This window comes from Opisthocomus hoazin, chromosome 2, assembly GCF_030867145.1.
Source record: "Opisthocomus hoazin isolate bOpiHoa1 chromosome 2, bOpiHoa1.hap1, whole genome shotgun sequence".
NCBI lineage: Eukaryota > Metazoa > Chordata > Aves > Opisthocomiformes > Opisthocomidae > Opisthocomus > Opisthocomus hoazin.
Window position 1 is genome coordinate 80,436,192 of NC_134415.1, and position 27,033 is coordinate 80,463,224.

Here is a 27,033-nt window from a genome sequence, read left to right on the forward strand (position 1 = left end):
TCGCCGCTGACTGCCGCCGTTCGTGCGTTCATCCTGCCGCAGCGCTGTCTGCGGAGCAGGTGTGCAGTCCCTTGGCATGAAGGACAGCGGTCCCACGGTGCTGTTTAATTAAATGCCAGAGAATCCTTGTGACATGTGTCGCAGGGCTGTAGGCTATAGACTATTCGCTCTCTTCTTCCTGAAATGCAGCGAAGAGTTAAAAACAGAGGATTGCTGTTTGTAGGTGCTTATGACCTGTGGCAGTTTTCCATGAGAATCTGTTGTGTTTGCTTTGGAGCAGCCACTGCCATTACTGCCTTTTGTTACATATATTAAAAAAACAGAATAGCCAGTGATTTAATGAATATAGGAGTTTTTTAGATGTGTTAATAATACTACAAAAGCAGCCAAAACCATTCAGAAGAAGCGATTTCTCCTTTGTTGGAATTAACCATATCTGAATTATCAAGGTGCAGAGCCAGTACCAAAAATCAGTTGCATCTTTGTTTTTAATCAGTGGGTGTTTTCCATGGCTGCTTTGGAGTAAGAATCCAGACAACTTTTGTTTTATTAAAGCAAACAACTAGCACATCTTTTGACAGAAAGATCAAGTTAATGGCTTGTGTATGCTAAGATGACGATTTACAATCACTGTTTGCATTGATGGGATTTAAGAAAGTAATGCTTTTGGGTAAAAAGGCATCACAACTACCGTTGTTAGGTTTAAAAGCTAGTGGGCCTTGTGAAGTTCATCATGAAAGACATAGAAAGGCATAAGGAGGTGGAGGAGGGGTTGGTGTCTCTTCTAAAATATTGAAGAGTCTGTACAATCCATCAGTGTCTCGGGATGACTTGTAATTTTTTGGCAAAGCGTACGACAAGAGCTGCGTAACAGCTGGAGCAGCAGCGCTCCCTGTAAGCAGGCCGTCTTTCCGCTGCTGCTGGGGGTCACGCTCTCCAGATTTGGTCTCTTCATAGATAGGGTGGTTTTGAGTTTGAAGTAAAAAGAGAATTTTTCTGTTTGGCAGATGAGTAAGGAAAATAAATCTTACTTTGCTAATGGAAGTTTCTGCAGGGTGTTTATGCCTTTTAAAGATGCATTTTTTATCTTTTGTATAGAAAACGTTTCTAAGAAAATACTGGATAAACTGCCCCAATTTCAACTGGCATATCATGCTGTGTATAGCCAACAAAGATTAAAAAAAATAAAAAATGAAGGGTTGCAATTACATGATTGTCCAGCCCGTTTGGAGAAGGAAGAGCATAACCCTGTGTCCAACCACAAAAACTGTGAGAGTGGATGCTGAGACATGCCAAGGTACTTAAAACATAAAGGAAAAAAATGGGCAAAATTGATCTACTGGCTGTGAAACATGTTGGTACCTTGAAAAGGTAACATTTCAGCAGTCTGAAACATCAGTGCTTATTGAGTATGGCGTTCCCACAAAGGAGAAAATAAATTTAGAAAAGCAAGTGCAGAACACTGCAAACACTTGGAGCATTATTCAGTCACTCGGCCACAGATCAATTTAAATTTTGTGTTTTGGGGTTCATTTTTGTTTCACGGAGTACTGTGCACTTCAGAAATGTAGGATGTTTAGCTCACCTAAATTGATCACAATCAGAGAGAATGCGTGAGATTTGAAGACTTCAGTATATAAGAAATTTAGCTGTTTAGGATCATTCTTCTGAAACAAACAAACAAAAATATCTGAAGTTACTTGTTGATATCTTGTCACTTAAATCATTAACCCTAAGTTTGACCACTGGGCAGGGGTGGGGGGGAGGGAGGGGAACAGAATTTCACTGTTCTCATTCTCCCTTTGCACATAAAGCCTAGTACAGCCAAAATATTCACCACATATTCAGGGAGTCTTCCCTCTGCCCCCCAACAGATAGATATGTTGTTCCCTACAGGTAGAGCTGTCTGAAAGGAACCTTCTTTCCTTTGGCTAGGAAGCAAAGCAGGAATATCTCAGCAGAGAGGATTTGAAGTTAGCTGTCTCTGTACTAGAACACCTGCTTGCTTTTTGGCTCCTTTAATTCTTCAGTCTCCCAAATCCAGCAGTCTCTATCTTGCCTCTGACCCCTCGCTGCCCTCGGACGAGCTGTTCTGTCCAACAGCAGAACAAGAACAGCTGGTCTGAAAGGCAAGCGCTTAACTTCAGTGGTACGGATGAGACATTTTCTCTTTGCCCTTTTAAAGCAGACTGGGAACCATGGTGCTTTGAACTCTGCTTTATTCACAGAATCATACAATAACTGAAGTTGGAAGGGACCTCTGGGGCCTGTCTGGTCCAGCCTCCCACTCAAAGCAGAGCTAGTGTAGGTTTGCCCAGTTGAGTTCTGAGTATCTGCAAGGACAGAGATTTCACAGCCGACCTGGACAACCTGTTCCAGTGCTTGCTGAGTCCTTGTTACTGCTCCCTTCCCGTGGAAAAGACTTCCCATGGGTCCAGTCAGCATTTCCCATGCTGCAGCCTGTGCCCGTTGCCTCTCACCATACCGTGCCTTCCACGTACACCTCTGAGAAGAGTCCCGTTCCGACTCCTCTGCCCTTGCCCATGAGGTGGTTGGGACAGCAGGAACAGCCTTCCCTTCTTAAGGCTGAACTAAGCAATTCCCAGCATCTCCTTGTAGACCACGTACTGCTCCAGCCCCTTATCCTCTGAGTAGCCTCCCACTGCGCTTGCTGCAGTATGGCAATGTCCTTCACTTCGTGGGAAGCCCAGAATTGGCCACAGCACTCCAGACATGGTCTCACAAGCCCTAAACGGGGAGCAGTAATTGCGTGCTGACTACACTTGTGAACACAGCCCGAGAAGTGGTTGATGATCTTTGCTGCAAGGGCACACTGCTTCGGGGGAAAAAAAGCATGTGTGTAGCTAACGAACTGTGAAGGAAAAAGAGTATAGTTGAAACATCAAAAAACCAGGATGTGGACCTCTTGGCCTGTTGGTCATTGATTTGAATCTAGTTGAATGTTGTGAAATCTGGTGAGAGGCAACTTCTGTTGGATGACTATTTAGTACTGTATGTGAAACTACCAGTTGGTTTTGAGATTCACCATCACCATCTTACTACTCTTTGCGTATTTGTAACAAATCAGCAGAATCTAAAAGCTGTGTAGACCCTATCAAGGTTGTTAATGCAAATGTAGAATATCCCTGATTAGTGTGCCTAAATATTTAATTAAAAAAAACCCCAAACATAAGTGCTATAAAGTGGAAGCAGGAATGTGAATTCTCTACAATTTTATATATGCTATGGCCTAGACAGCACGGGTTTTCTTTCTGTTATTCACTTATGCTCTACAGCAGGAAATAATTCCTTAGTTTTAATGTCTTACTAGCTCATAAGCAGAAAGATGGGACACGCAAGCATACTCTATTGATTTTAGAGTGGACTTAGTCAGGTAAGTCAGTGCACAGAGAAGTAAAGTTCTCATCTGTAGCACCGTTCTGTTCCCACGTGTAGGGCCAGACCATGAACAGAATGTATGTGATTATATGGCCATTGCCTCAGAACTACTTCTGTGTTTTACCCAGTAGCTTTTAACTTGAGAGATGGAAGCAGTCCTGAGACCAAGGTCTTGAATCCAGATCCCCCTTTTCATAGAAAGTGCCATCTCTTCTGGGTTTTGGTTCTGTTCTTGGCCCAGCAAACCTCAGAGGGTTGAGTGGAAAATGCCCTTACTCCAGCTTCTTGGTGCTTGCAGTTGTCTCCTGAAAAAATAGACAATGGAAGCCTGAAAACAAGGTGCCAATATAAAACTCTCCTGTGCAGTGGGCCAAGGCATGGCAAGAGGCAATCTTCAAGGAACAATCAATGGCTTGTTACCATTTGTTTTCAGGACGTGCCTAGAGCATGTGGGTGCAGAGGGAGACAGTGGAAAGCAGCCCTAAAATTGGAAGGGCTCGGAAAGGGCCCCTTTCTCCTCCTCTCGGTTTGCTGGTATGAGATGGCTGAAGCAGGAGCCGACATGGAAGTGACGGGGAAGGGAGGAGGGAGCTAGAGGAGCAGAGCCCAGTCTCTCACCCAGCAGTTTGTCCTCCTGTGTGTATCCAGAGCGTTCAGAATAGGAAACCCTCAGCACCTTCCTCCTTTCCATCTCTTTCTATTCTCTCTCACGTTTTCTATAACTCTTGATCAGAGCCATCCGTCCTTCTAGCCAAAGACTAGGGAATGAGAAGAAATAAAAGTAACTTCGTTGCAGGTCAGATGCATGAGGCTGGGCTTAGCGCAGGCAGAACGGGCTGAGCGGAGCCAAGACTGTTGATGTGCTGTGTTCTGCATGCCCAGCCAGGCATCTTTTTTCCCAGCCTGTGAAGATTTTGTGGTGGTAGCGGTTGTTGCTTTTTCTTAGCTGCATAGACCATCAGACATAAAACTTTGGGGTTCTGAGCTTTGTGTGTACCAGGCAAAACTGTCAAGCCTGGTCAATATCTGGATATATTGAGGAAAACAGGAAGTGCTGAAGACAGACCATGTTGGCATGTTCGGGGACAGGGAGGCGCATATTGCTTCCCATCTGAGTCTTAACTTGGCTGCACTATTGCAAAAACTGTTCTCTAAGCTGAATTTAAATAACGAGAGACCCTCAGTAATTTTTCAGATTCCTGGCATCTTTAGAAAGAAGTAGGACTTCAGCACCAATGGTCCGAACAAAAGGTTAGAAGTTGACAAGCAGTATTCCCCATATGCAGCGTATTTCAGCTGGAGAAAAGTGTGTCAAAACAATCTGCATTTTGTCTTGTATTCTGGTTTAATTACTGAATGCCACTCTGAAGGAGGTTGTGTTTTAATGATGGATGAAGTTGTTCCTACAAGTGGAAATATGTTTGATGCACAAAATGTGCCATATAAATAGAGACTAGAAGAGCAGATTTCTTTATTTAGAAGAAATTAATGAGGGAGCTTAATTAAAGTTTATAAAGTAACAAATTAAAGCAGTTCATTCTGCTTTTCTGTTTATTTGCCTCAAAAATTAGCTGCTCCTATCCAAATGAAATTAAAAAATAATACATCTCAACTGGATACATGGATTTTTTTTTTCTGTTTACTTAGTTTGTGAAGTTCATTACATAAAATCATTGAAGCTCAAAAATTGAGAGAGAGCGTGAAAGTGTAACTGTGATGCAACTAACAGTACAGCTAAAGGCTTAAATTAGGGTTTTTTTGCATACAGCAGGGCCACGGAAGCCTGGTTTCCTATGGCGTTATGTGCTGTATTTCTTTAATAATTATCCCACTGCTTTTCTGTTTTTTTTTCCTGTAACAACCCCAGCTGAGACAGAGGCAGCCTGCAGTCTGGTTCATCCAGCCTGGTTTGCCTTCATGTATTCTTATTTGAGTTGACCAGTTGATGCTGCAAATGGAATATAAAACGGGTAATTGTTTTAAGGCCTGTAAACCGTCCATTTCCTAGGATGGTGTCCCACTGAAAAGCTGAGGAAGGAGCTTGCCAAATGAGCGGGTATTTTTCTTTTTGAGGTTTCCTGAACTTTGCTTGGAAACATTCGATAGCGGATTAGTCTGATTTTTGTCCAGTGATTCCTCTGTGTATAGTTTGACACAAGCTTTGCAATTGTTTTGGCTTCAAGGCACTGTGTGTGTCTAAGGGCTTACGCAAGACAGGCGTGTAAATGGATTGTGTCCTTGCGTTAGATTTCTCCCCCGTTCCAGATTTTGGTGTTACGAGTAAGTTGTAGTACATACAGGCAATTGTATATCCTTAAGCTAAGCTCCTCTGATCTTTGACCAGTTTGAAGATTTATTTGGGGGGGGGGGGAGCTATTTTCTCTCCTGTTTACATCTCAATATGTACTTACATGAGTATTACCAGATAGGCTAAACCTTTCTAATGAGCTTTAGAAATCGGCAGTTTGCTTCAAGCCGTGTGGGTTCTACCATCTCGCAAAGCTGTGCCTCGAGGAAGGGGGAAGAAACCCCTTTTTCCGCTGCTAGGGTACCTCATCTCACCTGTCCCCACTTTTGCTGCAGAGCTGTGGTTGCACAGCCCGTTCCCATGCGTTAGGAGACGCGTGGAATTAGCTCTGCAATGCATTTATGCCTCGGGGCAAGCTCCTTTCCAGCGCACGGTGCGGGAAGATTCTAAATGAAGTAGAGAATACAATTTTTATGAACTGGGACTTGAACACTCAAGTGCTGTAATATGCTTTTAGCTAATTTCATCTTTAAATGCAGATAATGAATCCACTTCAGTTTGTATTCAGATAAGAAACGTCATTCATTCTGTATGAATGCAAGTATCTGTGTAAAATGGGTGACTTCCAATTTGGTCATGGCTTAAATATAGATAGATAAATAAGGTTATACCGATGTATTTGTAAATGAATTGGGGTGTTGGGCCATGTATTGGAGGAAAACATAGTTTATAAAACCCTATGTAATTAGTTACGGTACATATCTGTGTAGAAGGTGGTTGAGTCCCCATCCCTGGAGGTGTTTAAAAAATGAGTAGATGTGGCACTTTGGGATATGGTTTAGTAGGAATGGTTGGTGTTGGGTGGATGGTTGGACTCGATGATCTTAGAGGTCTTTTCCAACCTATGAGTCTATGATTCAAGAAAAGCCCTTTTTCCAAAAGCTAATACAGTGATGTGAGCCACCTGTGAAGGCCAGGTGGGACACATTAAAGATCATGAAATGCTGTCATGCCTTTGGAATAACCAAATCCCAAAGATCTGCCTGGCCTTGGCTCCCAGGCTCTGGCATGAGGTATCAGGCTGGAGTTGATCTGGGGACACCTGTATCTCAGTGTGGAAAAATGTGACAGTGTTTTATGATGCTGTTCGGAAAAAAAATAATAATTAAAAAAAGCGCCCTTAATAAATGTGATTACTGTTTAGAGCTTCAGCTAAATTGAGGTACTGGGGAAAAAACAACATGTTTTGTTTGACATAATTGTTTGTATTATTTCATAACGATTTCATAACAATTTAACCTGTCATTTACCCAAGGCGTTTAGGTGAAATGTCTGTTATTCCATGAAAATATTTCCTTTCTCATATGATGTATCTCCAAGCCATTGTCAAATGCCCAAGCCTTACTGAGATGGCATTTGCATGGATACAGCTCAGTACGACAGAGTTTAACACATTCCATTTCACTGACAAAATTTGCTTTTGTCTACTGTAACAAATGTAATCATACGGCGTGTGACTGGAAAACCTGTATTACAAAGTACAAGAGTTCAACGTGTGTCATCCTGTGCCTGTTTCCAAAAACAGGGGATGGAATGGGTGTTCATAAACCCCAGGTTTTGACTGCGGAAAACGAGAGCGCGAGCAGCTGGTCTGCCAGCTCTGCACAAAAGCTCTCAGACAGCGGCTTAGTAATGAAATGCCCAGATATTTAAATTCTTAAATTTTTTTTTCATGAAGTGTGCCCTTCGGAGAGCTAGCATCTTTCAGGTGCTGAAGTAATAGGTGGTGTAGTTTAAATTACCCGCAGCCCTGTTGTAGTGAGGAGCCAGAACGGAGCAGCTGAGAGTATTTGAGAGCTTGGGTTCTTGCCTTTGCCTGGGGAAGGGGCGGCGGGAGCCCCGTGCTCCCGGAGATGACTGCGCGCGCCAGCGTTGCCGAAACCCACCCCGCTGTGCCTGTGTTTTCTGACAGCTGCAGGAAGCCATCAAGGCTGGCAAAGGTGTGACTTCAGCCATCGACCTCTGCCGCGGCCACGGAAGCAGAGCGCTGGCAGCCCTGGAGCGCTTCCCTCCCTCCGAGGCCAGGGCCGCCTTGGCCAACATCGTCTGCGCCGTGACCAGGTTCCCCTGACCCGCCATGGCCGGGAGCAGCCCGGCGGGGACACCAACGGCGCCTCGCACTGGTGGCCACCTCATTGTCCCATCCCGGCACAGCCGCCGCTGCCGCCACCAGCAAAATTCGGGAGGGGAAGGAAAAAAAGGTCACAGCCGGCTTTTGCTTGTCGTGCCAGAAGCGCACTTGAGGCTGCACCGGTAGAAATAATTAATGAGTCCCGTTCCCGTGACCTCAGCAAATGGACAGGAAATAGGTCGGTATTGATTGGGCACCGGCGGGGACGGCGCCAGGGCGGAGGCCGGTGGTTTTCCTGCCCGAGGGATGGAGGGATGAAGGGAGGGGAGGGATGGAGGGGTGTGAAGATCCAGGTGTCACAAGAAAGCCGCTCAAACCTGCCCAGAGCAAGCGAGCCGCTGAAGCTGGGAATTAACGTACCTGCTTGTCGAGGGGATGGGCCGTTCGGGGGATTAGCGGGGGGAAATCCTTTCTCTGTCTGCGTGCAGTCATGTCTCCTCACACTGTTTTTCTGTATTCAAATGTAAAATTACCCTGTGCCTAATGCTTTCCGTATTTGAGAAACTTGCTGAGAAAATGTGTCAAGCATGGTAAGTAGGAGCTTTAAAATATTTAATCAAATATTAATTTGGCTCTGCTAAGGGAAGTGACTGCCTGGGTTTTATACTGTGCATATAAAATGTTGCTCTGGGTCAAAGAATGAGGTTTTTCCAACTCTCCTGCAGGAGGGAATATCCCTCCCTCAGATCAAGCGGTTTGTTTCAACACAGTCTTAAAAGAATTTCCTAAGTTTGTGACACGTTCATTTGAGCCAAATAAGTGTTAATATATAAGGCTAGATGTCGGCCTTTGGCAGAAAGGAAGAAGGAATGCTCTTCTGTGAGTACAGTCTTTCACCGCGCAGAATAAAAAGCAGAAAATACTGGAGAAGTTTTGAACCTCAGTGTGTTGAGTTTTAAAGTCCAGTTACAGACAGCGTATAAGGTGTATCAGAAGCCTGCAACGTGAGACCGTCTCTGTTTTGTTCATAGGAGATGATTTTTGTGGTTTGCATGCGTGCAATCTGAGAAAGCCGTTGACAAGAAGGCTGAGTTTACATAAATGATCTAGATTGAGACTCAGCTACCTTTCTTCCTTCTGTGGTGTAATTACAGCCCAATCTGGAGACAGCTAGCACAGCAAACAGATTTCATTACATCGCTCACTCAAACACTAAGTGGAGTTATTTCTGTTAAATTCTCCCCTCCCTCCTTCTCCCCCTGCACTCCTTCCCCCCGTCACACAGCTTGTTTGTCATAGACCAGCGTGTTGCATTCCACCGCATGCAAAATATAAATAAAAACTCTGTCCTCTAAAAATATACTGAAAATACATCCTGCATAATGTACATAATATTCTGTGTAATATATGCCTATATTATGCCATAATTTTGTATGTATAATAAGCGCCCCTGAGTCACAACCTTTGTATGGGAACAGCATCCAGAACTCGGGACTCGCTTTGTTCTGGAGAATGGCGTCAGCACCAGACTGCTGCTTGCTTGCACCTTCTTCCTCATGCCTGGCCTGACATTTTCTCTCTTCTGAAGGCGCCGGTGCTTCTGCCTGAGTTAGTGCTGTCGCTGCCACAGGAAGGCTGGAGGCCGGAGAGGAGCACCAAGAAGTGTGGATTAGCCCAGGCAGCGGCACTCACAGGCATCTGCCTTAGCTCACCACCTTACATTTTCACCTGTGAAGTTTCCTGGAGTTCTGCTAATGGGAAGCGTGCTTAAATTCAACCGGAGTCGTATTTCAGCTTTTTTTGGCTCTAGTTAGGAGCCACACATCATTGTCTTTGTCTTACGTCTACACTAAGGGGTTCATAATGATTTAGGGCTGCAAGAAGCTTGGGTCTGTTGGAGATACTCTGAGCCATCTCACCTCAATCACCTCAGTTGTGTGAAAGAAATACCAAACATACTGCAAAACTGTGTAAGCCTGGTTCACGTTTTCATGAAAGTACAATTTTTTTATTTGTACTTTTTACTAATAAAGGCAAATCAGCAAGAATTAATGACTTTTTTGTATTTTATCACCAAAAATATCTGATTGCTCTTAAACTATTCTTTAGCCTGAATTTAAAAAAAAAAAATGAATTGTCCCTTACCAATGTTATCAAGTAATCTTATATTTAAGACATTTGCCTATAATTATTGAGAAATGTTTATTGTCTTGTTTCCTCCAGGTAAACAACAAGCAAAAGCTTTATACCCCCCTGTCAAACTCTTGGTGAATTCATCACTGAATTAATCACTGCTGTGTATTAATGTACTCCCCCCACCTCATACAATTTCTGAACAGTGGTGGAACCTTAACGCTGTTTCAGTTTTATTTTTATCTTCTCGATTCCTCTTCCCCACCCACCTCTGTAAGGAGGTCGGGGAGGGGGAGGCCTGGGGTCTGGGGGGTGGCTGAAGAAGGTGTCACACCATTTACTTCAGTCCTCCAGCTGCTCAACCAGATGTACCTATCAGCTGCTCCTCTGAACCTGTGCCAGGTATTGTGCTGCTGGACCATCCCACGGGTGCGCAAAATACAGGACAAGGTCCCAACTGCTTTTTAAACCAGACTGAATTTGTCTCCTACAAAGAGCACAGCTGTGGTGGGTAGAATGGCTGTTTCATGGGTCTGTGATGGAAAGTCATTTAACTGCCAGCCCAGTGTTTCCAGCTCCACAATTGTGATAACGCTGTATAGGAAGGTCGTTTGGAAAATGAGGTACTTAGAAGAGTAGAAATGTTGGCTGAAAGGGACTGCTGAAAGTCATCTGGTCAAACCGCCCATTTGAAGTAGACTGTTGCCAGCTTGGAGTCTGGTCTTGGAAACCACCGGGGATGGAGCTTCCACAGGTTCCCCTTACAGCCTGTCCCAGTGCTGCTCCGCCGTTGTTGTGAAGGAGTTTTCCTGATGTCCAGCATGAACCTCTTTCCCGTAGCTGGTGGGCATTGCCTGTTATTTATCAGCTGCCACTGCCAAGAATTGTTTGGCTCTGCTGTGGTGCCAATTCCCGATCCCGCACAGCTGTGTGCTGCAGTTCCCTTTCCCCATTAGCTGCCTCTTACCGGCTGCAGCAGCCCCAGCTCCGTCAGCCTCTCCTGGTGGCTGTTGTGCTAGGCCTGGACTAACGGGGTTGTCCTCCAGTGACCTGCATGACTTTCATATCATTCCGGTTTGGCTGTGAGCCCAAAACTGGCCAGTCTGGGAGCAGCCTCACTGTGTACAGTAAGGAGGAGAACAAAAATTTACCCTCGTGTACTGGGAGTTGCTGTGATGGAGTTCGTTTTGTTCATAGCATCCCGTATGTTGCTGTGCTTTGGATTTGCGACCAAAGCAGTTGCTAACGCAGCGATGTTTTAACTATTGCCCAACAGTGCTTGCGTGGCACCCGGGCTTGTTCTGCTCCTCGCTCTGACGCGCAGCGAGTGGGTTGGGGTGGGCAAGGGGCCAGGTGGGAGCGCGGCGGGGGCAGCTGGCCCGAGCTGACCACAGGGATGCTGCGCACCAAGTAACGTCATGATCAACAACTGAAACGAGGCGTGGGGTGCTCCAGGGGGTCCGCGCTCAGGGGCTGTCTGGGCACCAGCCAGCTGGTGGTGATTGCTTTTGCATTGCTTCATTTTTTGGTTTGTTTTCTTTTTTTTCTTTTTTACCTATTAAACTGTCTTTAACTCAACCCACGAATTTTCTCACTGTTGCCCTGCTGTGGGGGGCAGTGAGTGAGTGGCTGAGAGGTGCTCAGCTGCCAGCCAGGGTGAGCCCACCAGGGTCCTTTTTGATGCCCAGTGTGGGATGCACAGGGTTCAAGATGTTTGACCCGAGTGTGCTGGAGGGCAGTTACTGTACCTGTGCAGCTGTTCCTGGTCACAGTGTTGACTGATTTGTTCTCCATGCAGGTTTATTTGTTCCCTTGCCCTCTCCATGTCACGCGCTCTCTCTTGCTGTGCATTAAATTTGAGAGCTTGTTAAAGGCTGCGTTTGGCGTTTGCAGTTAGCTGTGCCCTGTAGCACGGTTGTGTTTTGCCCGGCGGAGCTACGATGAAAATGCTGGCCCTGAGCCTGGTCTGGTGTTTGGGCCCTGCGCTGCTGCCGTCCCAGTACTTCGGGAACCATCTCGTGGAGACATGAACAATTACACCTCTTTTTTTTTCCCCGCGTTTCCTCCGAGAGCCAGTTTGTGGAGGGAACAAAGAACGGCACCTTCCCCTTCATCTCCCGCAGGGCAGGTGCTTCCCACCTTGTTACACTGACTCTTCGGTACCTGGGACCTCCCTGGGTAATCTCAGTGCTCACGCTGGTGTCTCTCAAGAATCTGTTCCCAGCTTTTCCTGAGGTTAACTGACCGTTCAGGAGCGTCACCCGGGGATGTGCCCAGAGGCAGTGTGGTGGTGGGTGGTAAGGTGTGCGGAAGAATGCGGGCAGGTATCTAGAACAGTTTCCACCTGCGATGGTGTGGGACTTGAGCCCCAAACAAGTGCAGGATCCTGATAAAGTGACAGAGCATTTGCGAAAAGGATGCCCTGGCTATGCGAACAGGACGCAAGGACTCGCACCATGCTGGGGCTGGCTGACGCCTACCAAGCACTGTTCAGCACCCTCAAGGGGCAGAGGGGGTCTCTGCATCTGAACAGACAAATGGGCACCCTGGCTAAGCCAGAGAACCAGCCCTCAACTGTATCAGTCGCCCCTATATTCAAGAAGAAACAGTGGAAGTGGAAGTTGACTCGCTCAGTCGAGGAGGAAGAAGCTTCTCCCAAGAGGGATTAGGAGGAGGGATCAGAGAGGCAGCCGGTTGTGCACCAGAGCAGTCACAAGAACAGGAGGGGACAGAGACAGCAGTCATGAACGAGTCAGAAACCACCCGCTCCTTATCCCTGAGCAAGCTGTGAGATGTGCACAAAGGTTATAGCTGTCAACCTGGTGAGCTAATTATCAGCTGGTTGCTCCGATGCTGGGATACTGGGGCCAACAGGCAGAAATTAGAGGGCAAGGAAGCCCAGCAGCTGGGATCCCTTGTGAGGGCCTGGGATATCAACAAAGGGACTGGAAAAGGGGCAATTGGCAGCCTCTGGAGGCAGTTCCCGTCAAGCACAAGGAAAGGTATCCCCTCAAGGAAGATCTTGTGAACTGTCGAGGCAAGTGGACAACTGCTTACAGTGGTATCCAGTATCTGAGGGAATTTGCAGTGCAGAGGTGATTTGCAGCAACCTGGACAACAACCAGGCATCTGAAGACCCTGATGAAGCCCAGCGCACGCAGTCCACACGCTAGAAGTTTGTATGGAGCACACCATCATTGTATGCCAGCACCCTGGCACTAACGAGTTGGCCAGACATTGAGGCCCCAGCTGTGGGTCAATTGGCTGGCCAGCTCCAGCAATTCCAAGGGAATCTCTCTTCCACCCCGACCCTACAGGCCTGTGCCACGGCTGGGGAGAGACTGTCCCAGCAGTTCCAGCTATTCAAAGACAGTACGTCTTCCTCCTCGCCTGTCCCAGCCATCATCTTGGCTGTAGGTGAGCATGTGCATGCTCCCCTGTGGTTCTGTCCACACGGCCATCAGGAGGACATGACGCAGTGGGATGGTGAGCCCACCTTGAACCTAGAAGCTGGGGTATGTGAATTGCGAGGGAAAACAGCAGCCAAAAAGGGTCCATCCAGGAAAATTACTGCTCCAGTTGCTGTTGAGCAATTTCCTGGACAGAGTAGAAGGGCTGATCCTACTTCTGACCCAAATAAGGGACTTGTGGTTTGCAGTTACAAGAACCAGCTAGTGAATACTCCATCCAGGAACAGAGGGGCCCTGCCTCCAGCCAGGGGGAGGAGAGGGACAGCCAGGTTTGTTGGACTGTGTAGATTTGATGGCCTGGCACACCTGATCAGCTGGCCGTGCTGCTCCCGATGGAACCCAGCATGTGTCTGGCCATATTTGCAATAGTGCACGGATGACCCATATTCGACGAGCATCCAACTTGGCAGAAGTTGCTAAAAGATTGAAAGAAAAGCTCTTTTTAGTTCAATGGAGACATTAAGGAAGTGTTCTCTGGAGCGGCTGGGGAATGCTTCTTGCCCCAAGCCATGTTGAAGATGCCAGACCAGCCTCCGCAAGGGTAAACCCGCTGGTGAGATCTCCTGTTGGGTTTCCTTCTGAGCAGATTGTGTTTGAATTTTCATAGATGCAAAAGGCTAACTCAAGCAACCATGCCACGCTGGAGATTTATCAAGGAAGTGGCTTCTGGGTCAGATCACTAGCTGTCACTACTCTCATCAACTACTTCAATCTTACAGAAAAGTGAGGGATCGAACTTATTTTAGTCTTTGTAGTCTTCAAAGTACTTTTACCTGCACAGTGTCTTATGAAAAATAAAGAGCTAAAGCTTTTCAGTCTCTCAAAGCAGTTCAAAGGAAAGAATATTTCCAGTTCTGGAAGTCACCTGTTCTGACTGTCTTTGCATTAAATTATCTTTTTTTTCCCTTTCAGAAACCAATTCCTAAAATGCATTAATTATTTACATAATTAGCATTCACGTGTTTCTCTTTTTATGGTAAACCTGTTTTTCTAAAGCTAAGAGAAAGTGGCCATTGAGCTAAAATTCTGATAGCAAATGCCTTTCAAGCCACCAAGAAGATAAAGCGCAACGCTTGCTCTAAGTTGTGAAGGGGAGAAGAGGGTGACAAACCAACCGGCAATCGGCATGCCAAAGCTTCGTGCGTCACCTCTGTCCGCACCTTCAGGCGTTCGTGCTCATGCCAAGCTCGCAGCTGCCACCACAGCCAGGGGAAGGCGCGGGGTCCCCCACGCCTGCAGTCGGCTTCTGTTCCTCGCCATCTGCAAAACGCTTTTGTCGGGGTACATCTCTTGAGGAAAGGGGGCCGCCTTCTCCAAAACAGAAACAGCGACAGCTTACTAAGCTGGAAAGCGGCACGCTGCGGTATGCTACCGACTTTGCATGACGAAATTGCAAGCCTGTCTGCAGCAGAAAAGAGGGATCGTATCATACAAGAACGTTGCTCTTGGCTAACAGTGACAGACAGGTGTCCCACTGATAGCTAAAACAGTAGTTCTCAGATTTATCTGTTTTTTTAAGAAATGTATTTATAAAACTCAATTGGAAGCACATTTTGATATGATTGTATAGAACTGCAATTTTGCAGCACTGTTATTAAAAATCTTGCTTTCAAATGTTCTTCTTTACCAAATTCCACTTTGTCTTCCTCCCTTCACCCCTTGCCCCAAATATCAAAGACTAAAAATACTCAGCTTTATTATTAGAATAATGGTCAACATGTTTAGTTTTTAAATTGTACACAAAAGCAAGTGTTTTAATTGCACCGAAAACAGTGTTTTAAAACCGGCCTTTTTTATCCCTTTGATGTTTACAGCAAATGACTTGCATCAGCTGCAAGGTTCAAATTTTAGCTGTTATTAATTGTTAGATTATAAAAATGCAATGTTATGTAGAAGTAATTAGAAAAATCTAAAACAAGTACTGATAGATTAGATTACTTATTTTTCCCCCTACAGAAAAACATAAACACTCATTTTAAAAAGCTTTACTCTCCGCAGATGAGCGTGATGCTTTCTATATGTGACCAGCTTATCCAAAACAGAGCGTGATTAGGAAATGAAGCATTTTTCCCTCTTGGCTAGTTCTGATGAAAGCTCTCCAACTTGCACATTGTGTCTGAACATTTCTTCATTCATAGCATGTGCCCGTCGAAAACTGCTTTCTGTTTGCAGCGCTTCAGCTGTACTATTTATAAGCCAGTTGAACAATGCTAACTAGAGGCAGTAAAAGGTGTGTATTTCATATGCAAATCACTAGCAATAATTTTCTACAATTACACTTAGTTGCTTGCATCATTATTTTCAGCACCAACATCAGAAAAAATGGGTTTAGCAGGAGAGCATTACAGAAAAAATGTCTGTATTAGTAAGACTGATTTTTAATCAAACAATTTTGTTGCTTTTGCCAGCCTGTGGAAGTCAATAGGATAACACTGTAGATCAATGTACAAAACCCACGAATGTCCCTACCTCTACTCCGATGCTGTATGCCCACCAGCTATAGATGGCTTTTTCAATGTACATATGCTAAGATAAGATATCTTTGCAGGAAAATAAACAGGGTTTAAACATCTAGTATTTCTTAAAGATGACTGCTGCTGCTAAAAATGGTCACATTACTAATGACTGGGAGTATTTCTCATATAGACTTTTATGAGAAATAATTGCTTTCAATCACATTCTATTGTAGTAATAACCACTAAGCACAGGTGGGGTTTTTCTGTCCTTCTGGTAAACCCAGGTCTCTACACCTACATTTTTTATTAAAAAATGAGTCCAGATTAAATTTTCCAATTTCAAAGGCACATTTATATTCTGTTGGATGAAATGCATTCACTTTTTAAATACGAGATTGTTCTCAAAGTGATTACTGTAGGGTATGACAGGGTTACACTAGATGGGTTGAAGCATCTAGTAGCTGGGAACCAGAGATCCGTGTTAGAGCAAATTCAGAAGGGAAGGTTCCCATCCACCTGGAGAGCAAGGTTCAGGAACAGCTTCCCAACAGCAGCGAAGGGGAAGACTGAAAAGGGAAGATCACTGGCTGCTTCTAAGACAGTGATTTGTTTGTGAATGGGATTGTATAACATGATGGCCAAGATAGCAGCAAGCCGGGACTCAAAAAACCTAGAAAGGCTGTTTCAGTTTCAGGTTCTGAAGCAGGGAGTATTCCTTCCATAAGGGTTTCTACAATCTGAATACTACTACTACTTCCATTTAAAAAGAAAGAAGTGTTGACGTAGAAAAAAAAATAGCAAATCAGCCAGCTGAAGAACCCTAGTTTTCTACATTGCTAACCAAATTTTTTTTTTAATATTGTTGCAAATATTTGAACTTGCATATGTTAATGACGTAGGAAACTATGCAACAGGACCAATGGGCAGGATGTGGAACTGAGTGTTACGCGCACCAAGAGTGTGCCGTTTGCACTGGATTGGGAGATGTGGACGTCTGAGAGAAAGGACTTTCCAGGCTGTATTTACCCCTTTTGGACAAAACACAGAATTTTGACAAGCAGACCTTTATGGGATAAATGTTTGATCATTCAGAGTTAGCTACGGTGCTGCAGATAATACAATGACTGTGCATTAAGTGAGCATTTCTTCTTTTTAAATGCAAAGCTGCAAGATAGCATACAATGGTGCCGTTCTTGGCTGAACTAACATAGAGTAAAGAGAACTGCGATTCCATTGCCAAGAGATTAAAAGAGGCTTATGTTTCCAAGAGTGAAATTGCTCAGATTTGTCAGTTTTTAAACAGTTATGAATGCAACGGATGTATAAGTAAACTGCTGCAGCACAGAAGGAGATTTTAGGTTGCTCACTGTGTTAGTTGCTCTATTCTTGAAGCTCCTTTACATTTCTGTTCTACTCCATCTTCCACTGCAGCTTTGATCCGATTTTTATTTTAAGCTTTTATATCAAATTCTCTTTCCTCTGGTGCTCAACTGTTACATATCTGCTATCTTGCCAGTATGGTTTGGTGCTACTTCAGGCTAGAAAAGGGTGGGCTTTTTTTTATAATGAATGTTCATTTAATCAAAACTTTTTTTCTGTGAGCTAAACTCTTAAGTGTACGTTTTCCAACCCACACGCTCTTGGGAGATGAACCGGCTTGTTTTTCAGATCCAGAGATGCCATGTGGATTCTCTATTTTGATATACTTGATTCAGCAGGCAATACAGTTACAATTATTTCTTGCCCATCTTTGTGAAGTCTAGCTAAATAGCAATTTTGAGAAGTTTCCAAGAGCAGCTGTCATTGTACCTAAGAACAAGATGCAGTGCTGTTATAAAATTAAACAGAGTATCATGTAACAATTTTGTTTCTGAGAAAAAAACCCTGCAATTATATTAACTGGCACCCTAAACCAGTGTTTCCCAACCGGTGTAATATGTTGCTGGCAGAACCCTCCAACACTGCTTGCAGCCATATGAAGTTTAAAAATATAAATGAAGTTCAGGTGTCTGCCACTGTTCTTTTCTGCCTGGGTTATAGCAACGTATGGATACTGCCCGCAGCACGTTACTTGTTCAGTACTGTTCCCTGTGGGCCAAGAGAGGTTCTAAACATTACTGTGCGATGTGTCCATACATGTCCTTTCAGTCTGACTGGCAGTGAAGAGCGTTAAGGTATGCAAGGTTGGTTATCATGTTGCCTTATTTTCCATTAAATATTTCAGTTTTTACAAACTTTGAATTGCAGATCAGATCAGTTATTTGGACTGATTTTTTTCCTGGTGCCTTTCAGATTCTCTGAAAGTCCTAAAATTCACTTGGGTTTTTAGTTTGAATCCAAGGTGGAAGATTTCACAACCCGTGTGCTTTCTTTTTTCTGGAAACCTGTTCAGTCTCTTTGAAGTTTATTTATATCAAACACACGCCTAAATAATTTAAGGTGAATTCCAAGCTGCCTAATTTCAGTACCTGCCCAATTTCGGTGAGTCAGTGCTGACTCCTGACATCACCCATGAAGTTAGTGTGAGAAGTTCAGCTGGACACCCGCCGTGGGGGCAGGAGGCCAGCCTGCCGGCCTTCCCTCTGGAGGGCAACCCAGCCCACTTGAACCCCAGCCAGCATGCAGGAACCCTCAGTAAATATGAGCCGTCATCCACTCGGCAGTCCCTAGGGCAAAGAACCCTTCCAGCGGCAGCTTTCAAACCGCACTTGGGTAAACAAATTGCGCCCGTGTTCCAGCAGCTGGCTGCTGGGCTCGGGGCTAGCGGGGTACCCACCTCTTCCTGCTGCATGCATGGTGGGGCCGGCAACACGGGAATCGCCAAAAGTCATCCCGAGGGCAGGCAGAAGGAAGCCCGGTTACCAGTGGGAGCTTGTCTTTTTGGGCAAGGGGCTTGTTTTCCTATTCGGATCTTAACATGAAAAACACATAAATTTCAAGGAACTGGTTCTGCACACAGGAGCGTACTCCCACTAAGGCTGTTTCTCATCTGCTGTCTTTCCGGACTCCTTGACTCTTGTGTCTCGCTGGGGGGTGGCCTAGTTTTAAGATGTGTGGCGGAGAAAAGTGATAGACGACGTACTGGTACCACAGCAATACTTTTTACAGAATCAAACTGCCAAAATTAGTTGGTGCTGAAAGTGCTTCCAACATCTCATGCCGCATCTCTGCCTACTGATTGCCACAGGCTGTTGCCAGGATCTACAAAAGAGAAGCCTCGCTGAAGGTTTCAGGGTGGATTCTTGCTTATTCCAAATGTATGCGGCACAGGAGGCAAAAAGGCCCCTAAATTTAGGATCATTCTTCTGCTCCCTGTCACCGTACCAACTTTGAGCACACTGACTCGGGGCCTGCCGCCGCGACGCACGCTGCTGGCTCTGCCTGCCAGCCACCGTGGTTCCTCTGCGCTGCCCAGGGGAATCTCTAACTGACTAGATCCTTTGACCTAACACAGAGGGGGCATTCTCCAGCGGAAGGGTCTGGCACCTGACCATTTGTAGGGGTAAACGTCTAAGGAGCCTCCGTAGCCCGTCCTCACAAAACTCCGTACAACTGCTAGCAGTGCTTTCAGCTTTGCAGGGGCTCTGAACACATTTTTTGCTGGTGGCGATGGCTGAAGTCTAGTTTCGGTTTGGTCAAGTGAGAAATGGCCTGTTGTACTCAAGAGCAATGGTGATTTTTTTCCTAAAGAGTTCTCTTGCTGGAGCGCCACAACTCCCCTCCCTGGTGACCTGGAATTTTCCAGAGATTGCCGCAGTGTCACAGAGTGGCTTTTGAGCCAAAGGCATGAAGGGGGAAAAAAAGAACATTTGAATAAATGACTTGTGTAGCACAAGTTCAAATGGTGAAAAAAATGGGACTTGTCTGGCTGGGAAGCCAATCTAAGCTTGCTACCTGCATTGCCTGGAGACAACTTGGCTCGCTCCCTTTTCAATGAATGCTGTTATTGCAACAATATGCTCGTGCTTCTTTATGCTTAGCTGAGGCCCTTCAGGTCTCCTCCTGGGCTTGGGTCCCTAGTAGCTACAATGCCTCGGGCCAGCACTATAGAGCAGAAATGAGGTGGAGTTCAAACTGGCAAGTTATTTTCTCAAGGGCTCTGAAATTGAGTTTGGGATTCCACCGGCTCGCTTGTGCCTAATGGTTGCCTTTCCTTAATCCCACTAAGTAGAGCATTCAAGTAAAATCCAGCTGAGATCTAGCGCTACTTAGCAGCTGGGCCAGGTGTTAAAACACGGTACCCTTTAAGTAAACCTTCAATTAGCCTTACAGTAAAGGGAGAGGGCAAATCATACTATAAACTTCAGTCTTGGTAGTGCTGACAGACGGGAAAGTTATCGGAGAAGCGCTGCTTACAGAGTAAATGAACTGCTGACTGCAGAACACTTGTCTCGTTAATAAAATGTATCCTTCATTCAAGTGATTCATCAGAGGAGCTACGATGCTGGTAGTTCCTGCTTCTAAGCGCTCCTCTAAACGGCTGTCTATTAATAACAATAGTCAAAAGAGCAGTTGAAGTTAAAGTCAACAAACTATTATCTGTTAGGATTATTCACTGAATGTGACATTGCAAACAAGTCAAAAGCCCTAAATTCCAAATTTAGAAGCGTGACATAAGTGGAAGAACGAAATTTTGGAGAACTGCTTCTAAAGGAAGCGTCGAAAATCCGAAACGGCGAGGATATTCTTTTTTTAAGAGCCACTCTTTGTATTGTTCAGTTCTAAGGAAACAGGAATTATCTAGGAAAGCGCTGAGTTATTTGTGGGGCAGAAGACTTTTCTGAGATTTTTTTTCCCCAGTTATTTCTCAATTGACTTGCATGTTTTTATATTGGTTTTACTAAAAAAAAAAGAAAAAGTAGGCTTCTTATAGTGAAATGTGGTTTCAGAGGTAACAAACAACAGATTTATCTGTTAAATTCACAGCAGTGCTCAGAGCTAATGTGTTCTACCTGCACATTTACTGCCACTTGCCTGGTGTGTACTTGCCTTGCCAGTTCTATTTGATACATCCTTCATGCTGGAATCCGTCACTCTTTGTGGCAGGATCCATCCTCACCTCTTTATTTTATAATAAAGCAACACCTTTAGACTTAACTCCTTTCACTCTGGAAAAGGTGGAACAATGACAATGTAATTAGAGCACTTGGCTGCGTGCTTTTATTAAAAGGCGAAACGAATATATGCAACAGGAATGGCAGCACCAGCTGAGTTTATCACGTAACTAAAACATTTCACGAAAAGCTGTCAAGTCGAAATTAGCAACGTAATGTAGGTCGTTAGGTATAGCGAAAAAATGAAATTGCCATCCCTGGCCATAGGGTACAAAACCGGACTTCCCTCGCGCACATTTATGGGTTTTTTTAACCTTTGGGAAGCGGTTTGTGTTCCTACAAGCTGTCAGCAGCAAAGGGCACGTCCGACTTGCCAGACCAATGTAACATCTTACGTGCTCCTGTCAAATTCGGGGAAGATAAAAATCTACAAGCACGCTTAATTAAAAAGAGAACGTGATCTCTTGTTTTATAAATCATCGCTGACTCCCGCCCCCAGACGTGAAGCATGGAAACGGCCTCTTGTGAAGCACCGGTGAAGAGCACAAACTCCTCCAGCGCAGATGGGAATTAAACCAACTTGCTGAATTTAACTTTTCTTTTTTTTAAGCATAGGCTTACGCTTAACCCTGCCCCAAACGCCAGCCGCTCGGCTTGGCCGTAAGCAGAGAAACCCACGTGAGCGTCACGGAGAGGCAGGCAGCAGGTCCGCGGGACGCCCCACGGGCCGGGCCGGGCCGGCGGCCGCGCAGGGGCTGCGTGGCGGCGCCGCAGCCCGTCGGTGCGGGGGGGGTCCCCCTCGGTCCCTCAGCACGGCCCGCCCCGCTGCCCCGGGCCCACTCACGGGCGTTACGGCGGGGGGGGGAGGGGGGGGGCTGTCAGCTGCCGGCGCCGCGCCAGGTGCGGCCGCGGCCGGCGGCTTCGGAGCTGCCGGGCGGCCCCTCGATGACCCGACCCGGCCCGGCTGACCGGGCGGCCCGACTACCCCCCGCCCCCACCGCGGGGCAGCCCGCGCGGCGGCCGGACGCGAGTGGGTCGGTGGGCAGCGGCCGTTTCCCTCAGGCGTGGGGGGGGGGGGGTGTGCGTGTAACGGCCGGCGCGCGCGGCCACGTGCTCGCCGCCTCCCGTCACCCGGCCGTGGCCACGCGGCGCTGGCCGCCGGCCGCGCGCGGGCACGGTCCCCCCGCGGCCTCACGCCGCCTCCCCGCGCGCACGTGCGCGGCCCGCCGCGGCCACGCGAGACCGGGGGCGCGCTTCCACGCGGCGGCTGCCTGCGGCGCGCGTGCCCCCGTCCCGGTGCCCCGCCACGCCGGGTCGCGTCCCCGCGCCGTGGGCCCACGTGCGGCCGTGCCCGCGGGCGCTGCGGGACGGGGACGGCGCGTCGCGAGGGGGGAGCGGGCCGGGGGCTGCCCGCGCGGCGCCGAGCGGGCGGCGGGGCGCGCGCGGCGGGGGCGGGTTCACGCGGGGTCTCCAGTGGGAGCCGCGCGTTCCCGGTGGGAGCGCCGGGGAGGGCGGGGGGTGGGGAGGAGGGGGAGGGGGGGAGCGCGGCCTGCTCCTCCCCCCTCCCCTCCCGCCTCTGCCCCTGCCCCGGGGCGGCGGGTGGCGCTGGCCGCGGCGGCTCGGGGCTCGGTGTCCTTGTGCGGAAATGACACACGGTCCCGTCACGTCACGCGAGAGCGCAGCGCGCGGACCCTCGCACACAAAGAGCGGGGGGGGAAACGCGGGCACCAGCGGCGGCCGCTCCAGCCGCCCCCGCCATCCCGGGGCTCCCGCGGCCCCGCGCCGAGACGAGGTAAGTCCCGCTGCCGCCACTCGCCGGCCGGGCGGCGGGAGGGGGCGCCGCGCAGCCCTCGGCGGGGAGCGCCGCCCCGGCGGGCGGGGGAGGAACGGGGAGGGGGGGCCGCGCCAGCCAGCGAGCGAGCGAGAGAGAGGGGGAGCGGGAGACGCGGGGCCGGCCCCTCCCCTCCCCCGGCCGCGGCCCGGGTCCCCCCCGCCGCCGCTCTCCCCCCCGCCGCGGGGCTCGGGCACGCCGGGGGCGGGGGGCTCTTTGTTCCTCGCTGGGAACGTTGCTATAGCGCTGTGGCGCGGAGGGCGCCTCCATCTGCGGGGCGGGGGGGAGCGGAGAGTGGAACGGTCACGCCGCCGTCACCTCCACCCGCACCTTATCCCTCCCCCCCCTTCCCCCCCCCCCCCGCGCGCCGGCCACATAGATCCGCCCGGGCAGGCTCCGGACCGGAAGCACCGACCGCCGCCGCCGCCGCCTCGGGCTCGTGGGTCTGACCGCGGAAGCGGCCCCGGCCGCCGCGTGCGGGGCGCGCGGGGCGTCCTCACCGCAGCCCCCGCCTCTGGGCGGGGCCTCGCCGCCGCGCCGCTCCCACGTGGCCGCCCCCCCCCCCATCCCGTCCGCCCCCCGCGGCGAGACGCGACGGGGCGGCTTCGCGGGTGCCCGTGGCGCGGCGTGGGGCCGGGTGCCGCGGCGATCGACCCGTCCCGGTTCCTCCGCTGTGCCTCCGCCCCGGTGGCGTGCCCGTCCGCGCAGCCCGCCGCCGACCGACGAGAGCGGGCGGGCGCCATGCGACGGCTCCCACCCGGCGCTGGCGCGGTCCCGGGGCTTGCGGGTCTGCGGCCCGGGCGGGGTTCGTCGGTGCCGCCTGTGGAGAGCTGCGCCCGAGCCCTGCGGGGCAGGGACCGCCGGACGGGGGGAGGAAAAACCTTTCCCACTGCTCCTGGCTCGTACCTGGCCGTCCGGATGAGGGACTGGCGTGGACGGTTGCACCTAATAAACAGTTGCCGGTGCCTGTTGATGGGTTTTCCTTTTCCCCGCTGCTAAATGAAGCTCGGCGTTCAGCTTTGCTGAGTGCTTGCGTAGCTTAGGGAGGTCCAGCGGGGCAAAATAAAGTCGGTGGCAGCTTGGAGGGGATTTTAGATGGTCTGTACTGACGGTCACATGGAACGGTGTTTGAAAATAAGAGCAAAGAGTGAGGGGGGAGAGAACGGAGCGCTGAGGGTAACAAAAAGTCTCTGATAGGCCGGGGGGAAACCAGCTAACTGAAGCAGAACCAAATCGGTGCGTTAATGCCAGAAATAAACCAGGTTGGTATTTGGCTGGCCAGTGAGATACTAAACTGGCGTTCGGTAACGTACCAGGGACAGGTTGAGAAAACTTAAGCTTTAGGCAGCTTGCGAGAAAACTGAGAAGAGTGATTTTTTTTTTTTTTTTAATTATTTTTAATTTGAACTGCGCCTGCAGATGTAAGTAAGACGAAATAAAAAAAGACCCAAACTGAGAACATGCCCCATAAGTCCCACTGGCGAAACACCCTTGTCGCAGGCTGGCTTCGGTGGAGGCTTGAGGCTTCCTGTCCTCCACAGGGCAGCAAAGGAGGTTTTCAGACTACATGAAGTATAGGGATTTTATTGTCCATAAGGGTAATGCTTCCAGCAATGTCTGTTGGTTCTTTTAAAGATATTTTTTCGTAGTTTTAGAGCTTGTTGTACACGTATCTGTAGCCAGAACATTGTAATGTTGGAATACTGTTTTCTGAGGTATTTAACATTTGAAGTGTCAGTACTGGATATCAAGAACAGTTTTACTCAAAAACTCCACTCTTGGGTCACTGGCAGCACCCTACTATCTCCAAATTGATAGAATAGAAAACATCTGCTGTTAGTATTCTTTATATTGTCTAGTGGTGTTTTGCTCATTGTTCAGTGAACTGAGGCAACATTCTTGTTTCGTAGTTTCTTAAAGATGGGTAGTCAATTTGAAATCCATTCTCTTTTTCTTTTTTTAAATGAAGGTGATTTCAGGTATCAGATTCCTTCAACCTGCTGCCTTTCCTTCCCAAGCCTTTTCAAAATTTTTCTTTAGAAAAGTCACAGTTATAGGGAAACCTGACTGAATTTATATACAAAGCACAGTCAGGTGTACAAGTCAAACAATACAGATCTTTTTTTATTCCCCCTACCCCCAGATTTCTGTCTGTTATGATAGTTTTAGGTATAACTTGTAACATTAGTAAGTAAAGAATGTTTCAGGCAGTATACTGACAGTAACCCTCTCTAGTTACTTGCTTATTCTGAGCATCGTACCAGTAGGTGTGGTGATGAGGTTTTCAGCAATAGAAGGATACTTGAATAGAAGATACAAGTATTAATGAAAATGCAAAGAAGTACAGACCAAAAAAAAAAAAATTTTGCATTGCTTTGTTTTGAGACGGCCTTGTCAGAATCCTGCAATATTTAAAGTCAAATCACTGGCCCATTTTCTGGCTCGATTTTGGAGTGGTATTTATCTGTAATTCTGTTGAATTGAATTTGAGTTGCATTGTTTTTTACAAATTGGAGGAATCAAATGTACCCCGAGGATAACTGCAATGTTGAAATGATTGAACCCAGTACTACAGCTAGGGAGTAAAAGATGCCGATTACTTGGCTCCCAAAGCAGAACCCAGAACTTGTAGCTCTCCAGCTTTGGTCCTCGGGCCCGGCGGGAGAGCTTTCCCAGAGACAGCCCGGAAAGCAGGAGGCAGCTCCTGGGCAGCCTTCGCTCCTGCCACCTCCTGCGACCCCTGCGCTACACGCTGGAGTTGGCCGTTCGCTCTCGTTGTTTCGAAGCGTTGTGCAGGAATCGTCTTCTAAAACATCAGGAGGGACAGGACGTGGTGCTGTCAGCGGTTGGTTGGAGCAGCCCTCTGCTCACCTGCTGCGCGGGTCGGGGCTGCTTGCACCTACCCACACCTGCTTGCAAGTCTGTGGGCTTCCCGTGGAGAGCTTCGGCCGCTTGCTGTGTTTGTCCCACTGCGTGTTTCGCGTCAGATACAGAGGCCCAGAGACAGGGAGCAGCACCTCAGACACTTGGCTGTCCGGTGAGTGTCTTAACTGCGAGATGGATTAATCGTGGTCCCTTGCTCAGGATGAATATATACGCAATAGTTTTGGTTGGCTCTGAGTAAACCACATTCTAATTACGTAGCGTAATACCGTTGTCATTTTGTGATAAAGTCCTGTTACAGGAAGGCATGTGTAAGAGCAGGTGCTACTCTTGGCTGCTAAACAGCAGTTCAGTGTACTGATCGTGTAAAATTTAGCCAGTGTTACCTCCTTAGAATATCAGCTTTTGTGGTATTCCCATCATTTGTTTAACCTGTGCTTTAAGAGGAATGTTGTGTCTTTCACTGCATGCTGAACGCAAGGAAATTGAGCAGCTTATTCCACATATGCTATTAAACACATATTTAATGTTACTAGCAAACACATGTACCTTGTCTTTTGACCAAAATGTAAATAACAATTCACTTCTTCAGAAGCAAATGACATGCAGGTGGAATGCTTTTCACTGAAGCCTCTGAGTTTTCTGTATGAAGCAATGTACCACCGTGAGGCTTGAAAAGGAATAAACATCTCATAGTACACAATGTCTAAAGCCCTGTATTTTTAATAACATTCTTGTAGTAGATAATGAAGAATTAGAGACAGTCTTTCCAACCTATGCTAAAATACTTAGTGGGATGGTGTGCATTCAAGAAGCGTCATCTACACATTTACCATGCATTAATGAACTGAACAGTAGTGTTATGCAAGCATTTAAATTATAAATAGCAAACATCTATAAAACTGATAACAGGCATACTTATTATGTTAGAGTATATTGCTTAAGATAATGATTCATTTACATTTATAATTCACAATTGTAGTTAACAAGCGTCATGAAATCAGAATTGCTTGCCACATGCAGCCTGTGTGCACTTTTATACTTTTCTACATGGTTTTCACATTCAAAATTTTTTTTCAGTTGTCGGAACTTACTCCATTAGATACGGGAGTTTGAAGAGGAAGAAGTTATATTTTTTAGTTATGAACAGCAGTATTTTTCTCTGGTGGATTTTTTTTAGGTTTTTTTTTTAAGTTAGAACTTGCAAGTTGTCCATCAGGCTTTCTTTAAGAATGACTGCAAAGGCAGAGAACTGCCTTGATCTTACATTATCAGCAAGATCTCTGCTGTTTGCATTGTGCTTTTACAACAGTCACAATCATAAGACAGGTAGGGAAAGCATCCTTGAAGGCCAACATACGAGTAATTGTTAGGTGTTAAATAGGAGGAGGAGAATGCACATCATGGGAAGATTTAGCTTAGGCTTAT

The 27,033-nt window shown here is 47.5% G+C and overlaps 2 protein-coding genes and 1 long non-coding RNA gene across 10 annotated transcripts in view; 2 read left to right on the plus strand and 1 right to left on the minus strand.

Moving 5' to 3' along the window:
* The window catches only part of PDSS2 (decaprenyl diphosphate synthase subunit 2), a 121,781-nt gene extending 111,951 nt beyond the window's left edge, over positions 1 to 9,830 (plus strand). For 3 of the 6 annotated variants that reach the window (XM_075414282.1, XM_075414284.1, XM_075414287.1), the window contains one exon: positions 9,367 to 9,830. In XM_075414282.1, coding sequence (XP_075270397.1) covers positions 9,367 to 9,549 — 183 coding nt within the window. In that variant the 3' untranslated portion in view covers positions 9,550 to 9,830. Of the gene's footprint in view, positions 1 to 7,619 lie in introns of all 6 variants that reach the window. The other 3 variants (XM_075414283.1, XM_075414285.1, XR_012763198.1) reach the window with 2 other exon arrangements.
* Positions 1 to 23,875, minus strand: LOC142360583 (uncharacterized). The gene is made up of 3 exons (XR_012763199.1): positions 23,629 to 23,875; positions 1,586 to 1,667; positions 1 to 178 (listed from the first exon to the last, which is right to left on the minus strand). It is a non-coding gene; the product is annotated as an uncharacterized LOC142360583 (long non-coding RNA).
* BEND3 (BEN domain containing 3) overlaps positions 22,595 to 27,033 on the plus strand; it is a 21,193-nt gene continuing 16,754 nt past the window's right edge. For 2 of the 3 annotated variants that reach the window (XM_075414276.1, XM_075414281.1), the window contains exon 1: positions 22,600 to 22,683. The gene's annotated coding sequence lies outside the window, so the exon portion shown is untranslated. Of the gene's footprint in view, positions 22,684 to 27,033 lie in introns of all 3 variants that reach the window. The other variant, XM_075414277.1, reaches the window with a different exon arrangement.